This window comes from Rousettus aegyptiacus, unplaced genomic scaffold (assembly GCF_014176215.1).
Source record: "Rousettus aegyptiacus isolate mRouAeg1 unplaced genomic scaffold, mRouAeg1.p scaffold_m13_p_2, whole genome shotgun sequence".
Classification (NCBI taxonomy): domain Eukaryota; kingdom Metazoa; phylum Chordata; class Mammalia; order Chiroptera; family Pteropodidae; genus Rousettus; species Rousettus aegyptiacus.
In genome coordinates, this window is record NW_023416295.1 from 12241630 (window position 1) to 12258151 (window position 16522).

A 16522-nucleotide genomic window follows, 5' to 3' on the forward strand; every position below is an offset into this window, starting at 1 on the left:
GATTGTGGGGCTTTCGTATAATACCTACGTTGAGTTGAGATCTTTAAAAAACAGTACCTTCCTTCAATATCTGGGCAACCGGGTTAAACCAGTTTCTCCTAATTACCCATAAATAGTTTAATCCTCAACTGCTATGTTGAAACGAAGAGGCGTATCTATACAATTCAGTTAATTTTATTTCATATTGATGACACGGCGTACTTAGGAATCATCATTTATCTCCAAAAGTGGTACATAACTCGTCATTTACCAGAGTCCCACCGCAGCTCTGGGAACTAGAGTCACATCTGGATGCCTATTTTTCAGATGATAAGATCAAGACTCGATGAGTTATATTTTCCTGCCACTCCAGAGAGAAAGCTTGAGGTTGGGGCTCATTAGATGTAGGGTTGCTTCACATCTCAGAGTGGCAGGCAATGCTAGATTCATTTGCACAGAAATGAGAATGGCACACATCCAGAATTCTATCCTATTGTTCTTTTTAAAGATCTTTTTTGCTTTTTGTTTTCTCTGCTAAATACTTCTTACATAAGCCCAGAAATTGTAAAAGGATCATTCCAGTTCTTGGTGTGACGGTACGCTTTTTTCCTTTCCCCAGGCCCTCCATCTGCTCCCCTGAATTTGATTTCAAATGTCAACGAGACTTCGGTGAACTTGGAGTGGAGCAGTCCTCAGAACACAGGTGGCCGCCAGGACATCTCCTACAATGTGGTGTGCAAGAGGTGTGGAGCCGGAGATTCCAGCAAGTGCCGGCCCTGTGGAAGTGGGGTCCACTATACCCCGCAGCAGAACAGCCTGAAGACCACCAAAGTCTCCATCACTGACCTGCTGGCTCATACCAATTACACATTTGAAATCTGGGCAGTGAATGGAGTGTCCAAGTATAACCCTAGCCCAGATCAATCAGTGTCCGTCACCGTGACAACCAACCAAGCAGGTAGGAATCAGATCCACTTCATTGAATGATCTAAATGTGCATAGAGAATGAGCTTGTGTTGATATCTATAAATGATAAAAATTTCTACAATTGAAGTAGAACTACATGGATCTAATTAATTATAAACCTGGGAGCTGTGTTATAATATAAATGATATTTAGAGGGGACATGTATTCATTTTTTTTTTGGACATCAGCTGCATAGCATGCCCTGTACTAGGTGGTAGAGATTGAATGAAGACCAAGACAATGATTGAAACCAGAAGACAGTCCAGTGAGCTGGGTCACTCCATGCTGGACTTTTCTTGTAAGGGATTCATTCGTATTGACCATTTTAATCACAAGATTCATGGTTGGACATTAGAGCATTTACATATTATTTAGGATTATAAACTTGATTTTTACCAATCTGTATTGGAATATTGGTATTTGCTGGTATTTTCCAACAAAAATATTAGCAGCTGTGGTTTTGATCTTGTTTTTTATTTTAAAATTTTAAAAATAATTGACACAGATCTATACTAGAATCGCCATGTAAATCCGTGAACAATGAATGGTTTAATGGGCAGCTTGATCTGTGTGGTTGACGAAATTTTCCTTAAAACTTATACTGCTTTTTTCAGCCACTTTCATAGTTGAATACACAATTGACATGTGGGGAGAGGAAAGTTAATTTACCCCATTTCCTGCATCTCTTTCCTTTTGTAATAGAGATGACGAGAAAACATTTTTTTGTTCATGAAGAGTTTCTGCTGAGTTAATGGCAGAACCATTACAAAATCTCGAATATTGGATATTTCAAAGTGCAAAGTAGAATCTAGATTCCTAGGCTCCAACTCCTGACCCACTCATTCCCATGTCTCCCCTAAAAGAGTTTCCACACGTTCTCAAGCTAATTTTCCATTCTGTATTTCCGCCACATGTTTCTTTGACATTGTTGGCTCCTCGTTACTTATTTCTGAAGAGTTTAAAGAGGAGCAGGAAAAAGGACTGTGGTTTATCCTTTTGTGAGGCTCTTAAGAACAACAAACTTTGCTGGAAGAGGATTATAGATTGCCAAGAATCCTATCACCTCTTATTGCACTTTTCTCTCAAATGAATGTTTCAGTAAGTGCACTCAATAGTTAAGTAAAATATATCTGTACTAATTGATCTATAGTGAGAAGTATTCTAGTATCCCAATTCAAAGCCATTATTTTTCCACTTTCCCCTGAACTCTCTAGAATAAATTAAAAGTTAGTACTTGGAGAAGATTCTGAACTAAAGCTAGGATGGCAGATCTTTCCCAAAGGCAGATTGTCTGGTGATACTTTTGTCTTTTATTTCTGCACTTTTAAATTGTCAATATGGTTTGTGGTAAATGGTTTTATTTTTCTACAAAGACTAGGATGATTTAGAAGGTTTTGAGAGCATTACAAGGACTCCGCGATGGCCAGCTTTTTATCAGTTCACTTTTGGAAAAATGCAGTGGAAATCGTGTACATAGATTCTGGGAAATGCATTGGTACCACTGGTGTCTCTGAGTTAGAAAGAGCCAACAAGTTGCAGTACCATCTCCGCACCCCCTTGAGAATCTGACCCGTAAGCAAATCAATATTATGTTCAGCCCAGAAGTGCCTTTGCAGCTACACTCAAGACACAACACTACTTTGTGTTCTTGACTGAGTTAAAACGAGGAATGAACATTTTGAGGCTTCAGTGTACAAGATGAAGTCATTCTTTTTGGCAGAGAATGATCTCTGGGAGACGTGCTGAGGACAGGCTTGGCTCCCACAGATTTTGTGGGAAGACTTCTATGACTCTCCTCTGTATACCTAAGGATTCAAGCCAAGGGATTATGTCAACTCCCCCAGGGCCAGAAGGCGCAAGGAGCGCAAGAAAGAAAGGTTCAGGACCCCCCGGAAGAAGAAAGTGTGCAAAAACATTACGAGAGTGGGAAGTAAAAAGTCAAAGTTTTATGAAAAATGTAGGCGTAATTCTTTTCGATCTAGGAGAAAGGTGAATGGGGATTCCTCTGACACAATGAGGTTGCTTTCTCTGCCATGGCAAGCAGTCCTGCTAGGAGGTTTGCTGAATAGGACAAAATTCCAGCTCCTTATTTTAATTTTCATGAAGGGTAGTGCTGGGAAGCTGTTCAAAATTAAAAATAAATCTTTCAATAAGGAGACCTCCTGTGTGGCCAGCCAGAAAGCTTTCTCTTAGCAGAGTTGTATATGGGCACAGCACTGCCTCATTATCCTACTGTAATTTGGAGTAATTCACTAATTCAAAAGCATCCGGGTAGTTTATCTTTGATTAACAAACCCTTTCTTCATAGTAGCGTAAATTAATAATGTAGGCCAAAATTCTGGGTGAATGTAGCAACCATAAACTCTATCAAAGCTCCCCTAAGCATATTTACATATACACGGTTATATTCTAATTCTAGTCTTTCTTATCATTTCATTAAATTAAATTCCTTAGGGACCTTTATAGGCAATGATGTCTCACTCTATAAGGAATACACAGAATAAACGAACGTTAGCGTTTACCACCTGGAGGCCCACAGTTTGTGGATCTCTATTTTTGCTTGGTTTTCATAGAGTCCCTTCTCTCATCTGTAACTTATTTAGGAACAAACAAGCAAACACACACAAAACTTTTTAGAGTTCCTGGCTTTGTCATCACCTCCTCTGAGACTTTTGAACAGTTCCATGAAGATAAAATGACCCCCACCCCGCCAGCTAATGTCAGAGCCAGCACCACTTGAAATCAGGGAGAGCCTTGCTGTTTCTTCTAAAATTATTAGATAATTAATAGCACTCTTGTATTCAGCTTGGTATTCTTCCCATTTGTGAGGGCAGACTCTGAATATCTGGGCATGGTGATGTAGCTTTAACTGGACTTTGATCCTTTACTTGTAGAATGTGATGTGAGTGGGTGGGTATTCTCACATGCTTGTTTAAGCCATTCTAACCTACATCTTTCTGTGGTGGCGTCTTAGGGGCTATTAACACCTTTTTCCTCCCCTCCTGAGTTCAAAACCAGTTGACCCCTAAGAGGAGACAAAGGGAACTCAGAATGTCAGCTTTGTTGCTGATCATCTGATGGAAGAATGTGAGCTTTATTATCTGTGGCCAAAAGGGCTGGCTCTAGTGACACTTATCCAGTGTCACCCAGAGACAGCCTGGCCCCCTGCAAGGGTAAAGCCTGCACCCCTAAGTTTGTGCAAATGGATGGTCTATGCAGGTACAAGAGAGCAGAGGGTTGATATGAGACATAGTAGAAGAGAATTCTCCCAAATTCTCTCCATGAGCTAAGCCACCCTCACCTCTATGCTAAGATCAGTGAAGGAGAAATGTGAAAGGGGGGGGGGGGGGGCTGAAGTCACTCCAGAATAAAACAAGGAAAATGGAAGTCTTCCCTACAGTTACTTTCTGACATTACAGTCCAAAGGGAAAAAAGTGAGATTCCCTTTGAAAACTCTTATTTCCTTTCCTTCATTTTCTATCCTCTAGCAACTGTTCTGCTTTTTGTTTAGGAGGAGATGGTTCTGATGTTTATGAAAAATGAATAAGCAGACTGCTGGGTGATTTGTTTTCTAGATGGCTTTCCTTCGGTTTACTTTTACTTAAGTGGACCATCTCAGGCAAATAAATACAGGACGTGTCACTATGTGTCACCAGGAGAGAGAAATGCTGTATAGATGAAATAAGGTTTTCCTGGCCGAGCAACGGAACTATGAATATTTTTGCTAAAAATGCTGTGATGTATAATATCACTGAGCCCGTTTTCACTGTGTACCCCCAATCCTCTCACACCTTTCTCCCAGCTCCAGGGCTGGACCATACTCTAGGCTGTTTTGTTGGTGTTTTATACAAACCCTTATTTTTACCCAGGGGCGGTGATAACTCTTTCTTTTTCTTTTTCTTTTTTTTTTTGTTAGTTGGCATGACAATGTTCCTTATACTTTACAGAGCAATATATCTGGTAACCTCTCTTTAGCAAAGTTATTGTCTCCTAGTGACAGATGTCTTTAACACCTTGAGTTTGCAGGAGTTAAAAAAAAAAGTTGACAGATTACATAATTATTTGAACCTAGCCAATCTCTAAGATCTTTTTCAATCCTAAAATTCTGTGATTCCAAGAATATAGACATAAACTATGAGCATGAAGTAGAGCTTATTTCTCTATGATGTTCAAAAACTGGCTCAAAAAGCAATTCTAAGAGTGGGGGGAAAAAAATCCCAAAAATGCTTCAGCAGAATTATCAGAATGCATCTGAATCCTGCCCTCCCTTCACCCCTCCAACCCCCACCCTGCCAAAGTATTTACTCAGAAAGACAAAACAATGAGCCTGCCGTACCTCTAGTGTAGTTATTCCGGCCCCTCCCTAGACACTTGGCAAGGTCTGGGGACATTTCTGGTTGTCACTACTGGGAGAAGGGGATGTGCTATTTCATCTAGTAGGCAAAGGCCAAGGATGCTGCTAAATATCTTACACTGTGCAGGACTCTCCCCCCACCCCCACCCCCAGCAGAGAATGATCTGGTCCAAAATATCTATAGTACCAAGATTGGGAAACTCTGTTCTAGTGATGTTTGAAAAACAGATTCAGCGATTTTATAGCAATGTCCACCTTCTAAAGGTTCCATCACCATCCTGTCTCTGTTTGATTCCATTTTTCTGTGCTGGGAACATGATGCTGTCAACACTGTTTTGAATAATAAATGGTCCTTTGGGACCTCTTATGAAGAACCCCAGTTGCTCTGCCATCAGATGAACTCGTGCTGCTTGTTAGACTCCCCTTGTCCTTTAGGATAGATCATAAAAAATATTAAAAAAAAAAAAAACTGTCAGAAAATGCAACACCAACAGTAAAGTCACAGGACGCCTCATTGCGATGCCACGGCACAGCACATGGTAGATGTTCAATACTGGTTTGTTGATCAACACATTTATTTACAGTAAAAACAATCAGTGAACTCTATTTGTCAAATAGTGATAAACTTAACAAAACCAAAATAATGAGTAGAGAAAAGAAAATAACTAAGTACAAGAGGCATACTGTCTTATTACTCAACTGGTACGTTCCCAATTCTCTCTTTCTCTGCCATCTTTTAATTAGACATATTATGTTATTTGAGCGAGATAATGGAGAACAGTGGGAATTCTCATCCCCACTGAGTCTAATTGCTACCTATCGTCTAGATAGTAAGAGGGAAGATTCCAGGAGCTGTTGAGGGGAAAGGAAGCAACTTAGAGAAACCGAGTTAGGTAATGTGCTCTAGGCCTGGTGGCCCCAGGTTGTGTGAGGTCTGAAGCTTAGACAATTTGGGGGTGATTTCAAAACAAACAAACAGCAACAACAACAACAACAAAAACAAAAAATTTACAAATATCAGATTAGTAACAGAGATTTGGAAAGGGCCCATGCAAATTTCTTTAGCTTCAGTGTATAAAATTCTGCCTCAACTAGAGTGAAAAAATGTGGTTGTCAGGTACAAGGATTACTGTGTTATTAATGCCTAAGAATAGAAAGGAAAAGGAAGAAAGTAGAGATATCGAGAGATAAGAGGAAGTCTAGCGTGGCCTGGCAGGAGAGGCGTCGAAATACAAGCTCACACTGGGATGGTTCTGGCCTATAGTGTGTGAGCGTCAGCACTAGAGTTGGCTTGAAGTGTGGTTTGAGATCAAGTTAACAAACAGAAAGACAATTCTGATGGTTTTGAAAATGGAAATAAGATAATAAAGCCAAATGAGATGTGACCAGGACCGAGGCTTTGCTATAAGCTTTGAAAGGAAGAGAAAAAAAAAAAAAAGTTCTGTTAATGTTTTGAGACACAAATATTTGGCTTCTGTTAGTGTCCTAGAGCAGGGTTGGCAAACTATGGCCCAGAGGCCAAATCTGGATCCTCCATCTGCTGTTGTACACCCACTAAGATTTTTATTTTTTAAATTTCTAAAGGGTGGAAAATAAAAAGAGAATAACATGCTGCGGCATTTAGAAATTATAGAAAATTCAAATTTTAGTGTCCATAGAGACGTTTTATTGGCTCAAAGCCCTACTCATTTGTATGGTCTAAGACTGGTTTCGTGAGGACCACAACAGACTTGAGTGGCTTCAACGGTGTGAATGGCCTACACGGCGAACATATTAACGGGACATCTCGCTCTTTATAGAAAACGTTTGCCACCCTTGCTCTGGGTACAAAATCAGGAAAGAAACCAGTCAGATGGGAGGTTGAGAGGATGGCGAAATGATGGTGTTATTTGTGGGGCTCTCTAACAAAGGGTGAAGCGGATTAACCGTTAGATGAATCTCACAGTTGAAATAATTTTGATATTTGGCAAGAACCTTCCTTTTTCAAGGTTTTGACGATGTAAACAAGATTTCACAAAAAATGATGAAGATTTTGAACATGTCTTTGCTTTTTTGTACCCCAAGGCTGTTCCTGAAGACACTCGGGTTCAACGCTTAATGTAGAATGTTCTTGATTTCTGATAAGGCCATGTTCTTGTTTTCCTGAAAACAGGCGTTCTTAGCGCTATTGTGTGGTTGGTTCTCAGATGCTGGCAGTGATTTTCTTTTTGAATGATAATATGCACTTCTCTTTTCCATTGTCTGCTCACTGAGATGGTTTCTCGTTTGCCTTTGACCTCAAGGAAATCATGTTTTTTTCCCCTTCACTCCTAAGAAATTTAAAGGAGAAAAACACATGATGAAACTAGTAAAATCTATAAGTTGGAAATCTTTCTAAAGACATATTTTAATTTTTGTCAAACAAATTGTAAAGCCATGGCATTCAGAGAATTTGCTCATAAGCCATTTGTGTTTCCTCATAACAGTTGACCTTCAAATAACATGGGTTTGAACTACGCAGGTCCACTGATCATGTCAATTTTTTTCAATAAATACTATAAATGTATTTTCTCTTTCTTATGATTTTCTTAATCACATTTTCTTTTCCCTAGCTCACTTTGTTGTAGGAATACAGTGTATAATACATATAACATAAGAAATATGTATTAATCAACTTTTTATCAGTAAGGCTTCCAGGGTACAGGAGGCCATTAGCTAAGTTTTTGGAGAGTCAAAAGTTATATGTGAATTTTCTACTGAAGGGGGCGGTCAGCACCCCAACCTCCCATTGTTCAAAGGTCACCTGTGCTTGGTATGTAACTGTCGGGACCTCTCAAGTGCAAGCTGGCTTGAAAGTCCTCTCTGCACCTGGGCAAATGCACAGGGGGCTTCAGCGAAGCCAGGCTGTGGCTTCGTCATTGTCAACTCTGACCCTGTCCCAGGCTCCTGGACTTCGCGCCTAATGCCTCGGAAACATACATTTTAAAAACAGGCAGTACAGTTTTTTAAGGGAACTGTTTCTTGATTCTAGCACTATACATAAAATAATTTCATGTTTATGGAAATTCTTGCCACCCCTATAATTACAAAACATACTAATTATGATAATATTTGAAAATAAAATAAACCTGTAGATATGCAATGGTACAGCCTCTGGTGTGTGGCACCAGGGTCTGTGACTTTGTATTCCAGGTGGGTGTCACAAGTCTTGGTGAGGAAAAAAATAAATAAAAGACTTCCAAAAGAATCTGTTAAATTATCTAGCTTCAAGGTCGACTGAGCAGCATAGACAAATGCCTGTAGAGCCCTCGGATAATTTTTTAAGATGTGAATATTTCACTCTAAGAAAATGAAAGTTTTATTTATATACCCAAGACTGAGAACACTATTTTTCCTGACTCCTTTGCCTTCACTCCTATATAAATATGTACACGTTCACTTGCGAGGCGAGAGAGCCATTCGGTAGCATTCACTCTAAATACTTGACAGTCTAAATCTAATTTGTTTATTTTCCTCTCAGGGTTGTGCTTGTTACTTCAGATACCACTGCCAACTTTTATACCCTCTGGAGAAGCCACCTAGAAATTTGAAAAATAAGTGCCTGGCTGAAATGAAGAAGGAACAGTGCAGGGCGAGCAGGATTTTAGATGGGCTACTAAATTCTTTGGTTGTCACTCCGACTGGCTAAATTAATTACTGTCTCCTTAGAGGAGACACCCTAGATTTCAGTTTGAATTGAGCATCAATAAAAAGATCCAGAGAAACTTTATCAAAGCTTCCATTAACCCCCTACTGATGTCTTTAAAGAGGTTTTTTTTCCTTGGAACACCAGGAAGACCAAGAGCCATGCTGCAGGACTAATCCTCCATGGAGAGATCTTAAATCTGCAGGAACTAATTAAAATGCCTGTCCATGTCACCGCAGTATACAGAGCTTTCTCTGAATCTCAGCGTTTCCGTGCTATTTTCATGGGGTTATATAGTCAAAAAGCATTCCATATATTGTCTTCAGGTAAAGACTTGTGAGTGGTTTTTTTGGTTTTACATTTTAATCTGTCAAGATACGCAAGACTTAGCTCTAGCCAACAGTATTAAAAGTATCTCTCTTTTTAAATGAGTGTTTACCCAGTGTTTACCTTTCGCCCCAACACACACACACACACATGCACACGCATGCGTGCACACACACACACACACACACACACACACACACACACTTTTTCCTTTATTGTTTGTGCCAGAAAAATGAAGTTCATGGAGGCTGCCTCCCAGCTGAAACAACAGAAAAAGAGAGATGGTGCCAGACATCAGTGTGGTCTCTTGCCTAGTGGACATGGTGGCTTTCATTGGGAAATGTCATGAAAGATTTGGTCCTCACACGGGAGTCAGTACCCAGACGGCTGTGGGAACCTGGATGAGCAGTCAGAAAAATGGCTGCCAACACAGACCCAGAGCCTATGAAACAACTCTTATGTTCAATTCTTCTTTTCTCTATTGTGATAAATTGGTCAGTCCACCCTAACAGAACTCTACTGGGGATCTCCTGACTGTCTCTTCTTTTTTTGTTGTTATGACAAAGCAGAAGGGCTACTTTCTAAAACATAATCGATTTATAATATAGGTAAAACAACAATGATTTGAAACATTTGTTCTATTTTGCTGTCACTCTTGGAAGGGGAGGAGAGACAGAAAGAGGAAGGGAGTACCACTTCGTTTTGCCTGGCATCTTCCAAATGATAATCAGTGTACATGAATTTTTCAGGCAGTTTGGTCCTCATTGTCAAAAAATCCTCTCTGATGAAGGCTGTGGGTATATAATTTTTAAAAAATTTCTTTTCTGGGAACCTTTTGTTGGTGATGAGTGCATACAAACAAGACTTAAATATGTAGCTTCAGCTTCCCAGTGCGTGCTAAATAGGAATCTGCCACCAACAGGTTCACCACCGTGTGTAACAAGCTAGGGACAAGATCCATCCATTAAAACAAACACTGAAAGGGGCAAGCTCACAATGGCTCCCCGGAGAGTTGACGTTGTCTAGATAACATACTGCAAGCTGTAAACCTGCCTCTTGAATCAACCTTATTTTTTTTTAGTATAATACATGTGTATTTTGAGCATAATAAGTGTGAAGGTAGATGAGAGCAGCGCTTCCTCCATGTTTCTTTGTCAAAGCCAGGGTCACAACATACAAACGGGCAGGGACTTTGAATATGCAACAGGCTGAGAGCTTAATCAAATGTTTCTTTCACTCTTCAAGATAATCAAGGACTTTTCTTTTTTTTTTAAGCCGAGAATTGCAAATTATCCTAAGAGTTGCTGGTAGAGCCCTTGCTTGTGTTGAATCCCACTGAACATGATACTCGTCCTACAGGGCTCTAGGAGGGTGAGATTTTAGGAAACTTTCTAGGAGGATGCTTTCAGAGGCTCGGGAATTCTTGCCACTAACATCCTCTCATTTCTCAACACTTAAAATAGGCATGGGATTGTCAATACAGTAAGAAATCAGGATTCTTGTTGCTTTGTTTTCCACTGAAAGTAAAGGATACAAATATGTCTCCCCGAGAAAATTAAGAGTGTTTTTGAGCATACGTTGTGTTCACAACCCTCATTGTAGACACCAATCAAGTAGTCAGCTAATTCAGGTGTGGCTCTCAGAGGCTGGTAAGATGGCTGAGGAATCTTTATACAACAGAATGTATTGTCTGGGGAGAGCGATAGATGAGAAACCCTTTGAACCTCACTGATAACCGTACATGTCCTTTGGATGGCGACCTCTTTTCTTTCTCCCCACCTCTTCCTCCCTTCTTGTTTCAGAATGCAAAATACTTCCCGTAGTGTGCTGGAGCCCTGCTCCAACGTCTTCCTTGTAGACCGTGCTGTGGGACTATTTCTAAGTGAGATATTGTTTTCACTGAGGTCCTAATGAGGTCCTTCCGGTATTTACAGACTGACTCCTGGGTGGAGCCAGTAATACTGAATTTCACACTTCAGTGAATTGTGTTAAAGAGAGACCCCAGTGAGATGCTGTGAACCTTCTAGTTAAAAAAAATAAAATAAAATAAAAATAAAAAATAAAAAAATTCAAGTCCAAAAAGTTAAAGCTTTCCTAATACATTCTTTGTTACTCTTCATGACTACAAAAGTCATCTTGAATTCTCAAGCACAGATCCAGTCGAAGACATCTATTGGCCTTAATAATATTTTAAAATTTAATAGCCCTGTTGTTTCAGCCTTGATCTTATAATGCCCATAGGAGTTTAAACTATCTGGCACTTACAATTTATGTACCTGGCTGATGCCCCAAAATAAAAAAAATAAAAAAAAAAGAAATAATCCTATGGTTGAAAATTCCCAAGCCAAAAATCCCTTCTCATAAATTATGCTCTTTTTTTTTAACCCCTATCATAGCTTTTAAGAGAATTACCAAAAATATAGAGTTTCAAATATGAGAGCTGCAGGAATATCATTTCATGGCCACATTTTTTTGAGAGCATAGCATGTGGTGACCATTTGTATATGAAGTATTTTCAAAATGTGCTGGTTGTAATTTAACCCAAAGGTCTCTATATCTGTTCTCTCCACTTACCAGTCACTTCTGTGTGCATGTCTACATAGCAAGCAAGAAACTGGACAGGAAACCCAGGGCTACCAAAAAAAAAAAAAAAACCCAAAAAACATAAAAAACAAAAACAAGTCTTCCTTAGGTACTAAGGATTTGCCTTAAAATTGTACTAAAATATTTCCTCTGCCTCTCTTACCCTGTCAGCGGTAATCTGTAGCCTATGGTTTTATGCTCCAGTTTATTCTTTGTCAGATATTTTTTGTTTCAGTTCCCTCCTCCCTGCCTCCCACCCCTCTATGCGGCCTATGTGCTTCAAAATGAAATAAGGGAAACAGATGAGTTACTAAAAAGTAGTTTCAGAGATTAAAAAAAAAAATTACAATGTCTGGTGAAAATGCTCACAACTTAAGGAGCTTATATCCTTGATTTATGGTCACCATGACATTTTTTGAGCAGCTCATGGGGTCTTTTTAAATGACCATTTGGAAAAGTAGGTATCCTGTTCCAATGGTCCATGTGAATTGCGTGGCTCAGGAGATGACTAATAGGAGGCCAGACCTCTCTGTCTTGAGGTCACCTCTTTGAATCTGGACTACATCATAAGTGGCCCGACAGCCCGACCATCTGGCAGCCATCGAGTGGCTATTGTAATGGAATTGGTCTCGGTCCAGGCCTTCGTCGACAGGTGTTCACATCGTAAATGACACTAATTGACTTTCTAGTCGTTCTTCTTGGAAGACGGTGGGTCATCACTGTGATGGCGATGGGCAGTGAGTTATTCATGATAGACCCAGACTCTGTTCAAAGCCAAAGGAGCACAGCACCTTGAGCTGGCACCAGTCTGGCACCTTGCAAATATTGTCCTTATCTCTCATGGCTTCCATTAGCCTCAGAAATAAAAACAAAAACAGGAATCGAATTTCAAAGGGTAACTTGGAATGGCTAATGCTGCTTTTCTGAGACTACATAAGCATCATGTGTTGAGGCCTATTTCTTCATTTTGTATTACAGTGAGTGATAAGACGCCTCCTTTGAAAGTTATATAGAAGGAAGAAAAAAAAATTGGATTCTGGGCCTCTATGATAATATCAGTCCAATTATCTGCTTTTATTTTTTCTTTGTTTGTTTTGGGATTGATTACCAGGTCACTTATGCATACCTATGAGTTCATACCTATGAATAAGTTATGGGTGAATCTCTTTGATAGAGAATTTAATAAGGTTATTTTCAGCGCTCTTGTGAAATGGAGACCAGTGTGAAAAAGTAACTTCGAGACTCTTATTAACATAAATTTCAAAGCATGGAATTCAAGGGGCTTCATCCAACCATACACTCTTCTGTTGTTCCAGGTATGCGAATCCAGAGTAAGCTATCATGTATTCACTCTCACCTGGGGCCATAAGCTGAGGGGTAATTTGGCCTGACTTGGAGGAGATTATTGGAAGTGTTAGTATTACTATTAATATTATTAATATTTTGTCCCCCGAAGCCTTCTAGGTTTATCTCATGGCATTTTTTTTTTTTAAGTACACAGATGATTTGGATGTCGTTATAGCAAGTGGCAAAACTACACTCCTGAATTAGTTATTATGCTTAAAAGTAAAGATGACAACAGCCACGGCGAATCTATTTATTGAAGCAGATGGGCTCTTTTAGCAGAATGATCAGTGTCTTCCCTCTCTCTGAAAGGCTTTTCAGGGGAAGGAAATTGTCAAGCAGCTGATATAAAGTAATGAACCAGGCTTTTTATTGGTCCGTTTCTGGAGCAAGCTTTTAAGCATTTCTGCCTGTAAATGTAGAAACCTGAGTGTGGAAAGTAAAAGGCAAGAGCAAAGATTTACTGGGTGCATCTATCATCCTGGCTTTTAGAGTCTTTGTGATGAATACATCTTTAATTGGGGACTGATCTGGATGCTTTGGATGTCAGAAAGCTACATGTTACAGCATTGTCTCATGGTTCTTCACACAGCAGGACGATTAGCAGCTGTCTGAGTAACAAAGAGAACCTGAAGCCCACAGCACAGCTTTTATTTTCCAGATTTGGAATGCCCGAAGCTCTCCAGTGGAGTTGACAACTAAAGAAACTGAAGCCTTGATTCACAGCCGCTAATCCTTTTCGCTCTCTGTGCTGTTATTTCTGCTCAATAGAAGAAAATCCTTCCTTTACACCATCCTCCAAATTCTGGATTAATTTGGGAGGGCATTTGATCACAGAAGAACTCACTTTGTCCAGGCCTCTTTACCCTGTCTAACCAAGACACCTAAAATAATGCCAGTTAAGAGTTTATACTAGATATTTTTCAACTTACTGAAGCACAATGAGAAGGTTCATTTTCCTAGAGACATTCAGAGAAAAAAAAATTATTTAATTTTTCTGTTGTTGCTGGCTTTGCCCCGTTTTCTTATCTTAAACACCTGTCTTGCTCAGGCAAATTCTTATAAATTGCCTTCCAGTAGAAAGACTTGTTTTCCTGTTCGCCTGGAACTGGCATTCTAACTTAACAGGAAATACATACTGGATCTTGCCATGTTTCTGTTGGCAAGTGTTGGGCTATCTTTGTCAGAACCTGCCAACAAATTTCTTAACAAGCAAGTAGAAAGTAAAACAAGCAGTTCTCAGACGAAACAGAAGATACACTTGAACTGCATCAGAGACACTTGGGTGCCATGTAAGTCATTCCCAGTTAATTCTGGGAGTTGGGGGTTCTTGGTTTTGAGTTGAACTGTCACTCGCTTATAATTCTACAACTAATAGTATGGCTGTAGGTGTCGTAATGCTAATTCAAGATAGTAGCTATTTTAAAAAGAAAAACGGGGATTTAAGTAATGGATTTTCTTTACTACAAAGAGGAAGGATTGCTGTATGGCTCAGATATTAAGCATAATGATCAAATAGTTACCCCAAAAAAGCCCTAATTTGCAAAAACTTAGATCTCTCATGATACCTTTAGATCTATACCCAGGAGGTTAACTAAAGTTTTCAGATAGGTCTTTCTAAAATAACTTTAATAGTTCACCTTTAGTACTCTTAGTTAACATTTTTATTTATTTTTAATGATTTTATTGTGAATATATACAAATACAGAATAGTCAATGAATTATTTGCAAAGCAAACACCTGTGTAACCATCTACCAGTTTGAGGGACTGTAACATTGACAACTTTCTAGAAGCTTGCTTTGCGGACCCTCCCCCTTCCCTAATTTCAAATACTATTATTTTATTTCGTAATTGAATTTTTCGGTCTTAGGTGATCTCTTCTTAGCTCTTTATATAGTTCTAAAATGAAGTGATTCATCTCTAAAAGCTTTAAGCGTTGTCTGTGACAGGGATCATGTCTAATTTATCTCTGGGTTTCCAGCAACCATGAACGTACATAACCCTGCACCTAACACACAGCATACCTAAAATTTGCTCTATGACTGATGCTGCTGCCGATGCAGCGGGAGAACAAGCCTTTTAACCTTCAAGATTCTAATTTCTCACCAGCGAACAAAGAGGAGAGGCTAGAACCTTTCTATACATCAGAGGTTGAAAGTGTGGGGTCTAGGACTTGACTTTTGAACTCAGCACTTAAAAGGTATAACTCGAGGCAAGTTTTTCAAACACTTTGTACCTTATTGTCCTAATCTATAGAATAGGAATAATAATACTATCTGCCTCATAGGGTTTTTGTGAGGATTATATGAACTAACCCATGCAAGAGATTCACAACAACGCTAGACACGTAGTAGTTACTCAGGAAGTGCTCGTTCAGTGCGCGTGTTGTTACAGACCTGTGATACGGAGGGAGGATCACGTACTTATGAGACAGGCAGACTTGAGTTTAAAATCTCATTTTATAGCTTTGGTTGAATTATTTAATTTCTTTGTGCAGCATGAGTTTCCAAATATGAAATCAAAGGTAGTAATTATAGCTACTTCAGAGCTGCGAAGATTAAATAATGTTAAGCAGGTGGAAGTGCTTTGCAGAGGAGGCCAACAGCATCTTTCTGCGCCTTCTCTGTTTAGCTCTGATCCACACCATCCAAATCTTCACCTGTGTGAACTGTCGACTATGCAGCGCAGGCGTACTCTTCTCTAAAAAGAAAATTTAACCATTTTGAGGACCCCACTGTCCTTTGCCATGTAACACTGAAACAAGCTCAGCTGCATTTAGCCCAGCATTGTGTGATTCTGCCGCATTCCTTCCTGTTAGAAGACCTGTGACTGTGATTGTGTCCCCCATGCACAGCCTGTTCTAGCATTGCTGGCCGTAGGGCAGCGCTCGGCAGCCCCTCACAAACGCGTGGATACCCAGTCATTGCGCATGCTCAGGAGCTGGAGTTTGCAAGACGGAAACCCAAAGGCCGTTCAGGCAGCATTAAACCCCAACTTAGTTTTCTGTAGGCTTCAGCACTACCACCCTTTATCTTCGTTAGTGATTTTATGAAAGCATTATTATACAAAAAAAAAATTCCTCTTTTTTTGCCTCATGGCTCCATTTTGCCTGAATGGATACCTGTCGTAACCTCGGATATCAGTTTTTCAGTTAACGCAATGAAAAGTTATTTCTTCATCAACTTGTACCCAATTAGTAGTGTTGTGGGGAAGAGGCTTCAAGGTGAGCCTAGGCACCAACATCCAGCGGGCAGACTGTGGGTTAGCAAGGATAGAGGGGCCCAACGGACTTATTTCTGTGTCA

At 39.7% G+C, this 16522-nt stretch overlaps 1 protein-coding gene across 4 annotated transcripts in view; it reads left to right on the forward strand.

Moving 5' to 3' along the window:
- EPHA4 (EPH receptor A4) overlaps positions 1–16522 on the forward strand; it is a 133193-nt gene that overhangs the window by 74235 nt on the left and 42436 nt on the right. For 3 of the 4 annotated variants that reach the window (XR_004955544.1, XM_016156703.2, XM_016156704.2), the window contains exon 5: positions 599–937. Coding sequence is in view for 3 of the 4 variants with exons in the window: in XM_016156703.2 (XP_016012189.1) it covers positions 599–937 (339 nt within the window). In the remaining variant the exon portion in view is untranslated. Of the gene's footprint in view, positions 1–598; positions 938–8798; positions 9048–16522 lie in introns of those variants that run through there. The other variant, XM_036235974.1, reaches the window with a different exon arrangement.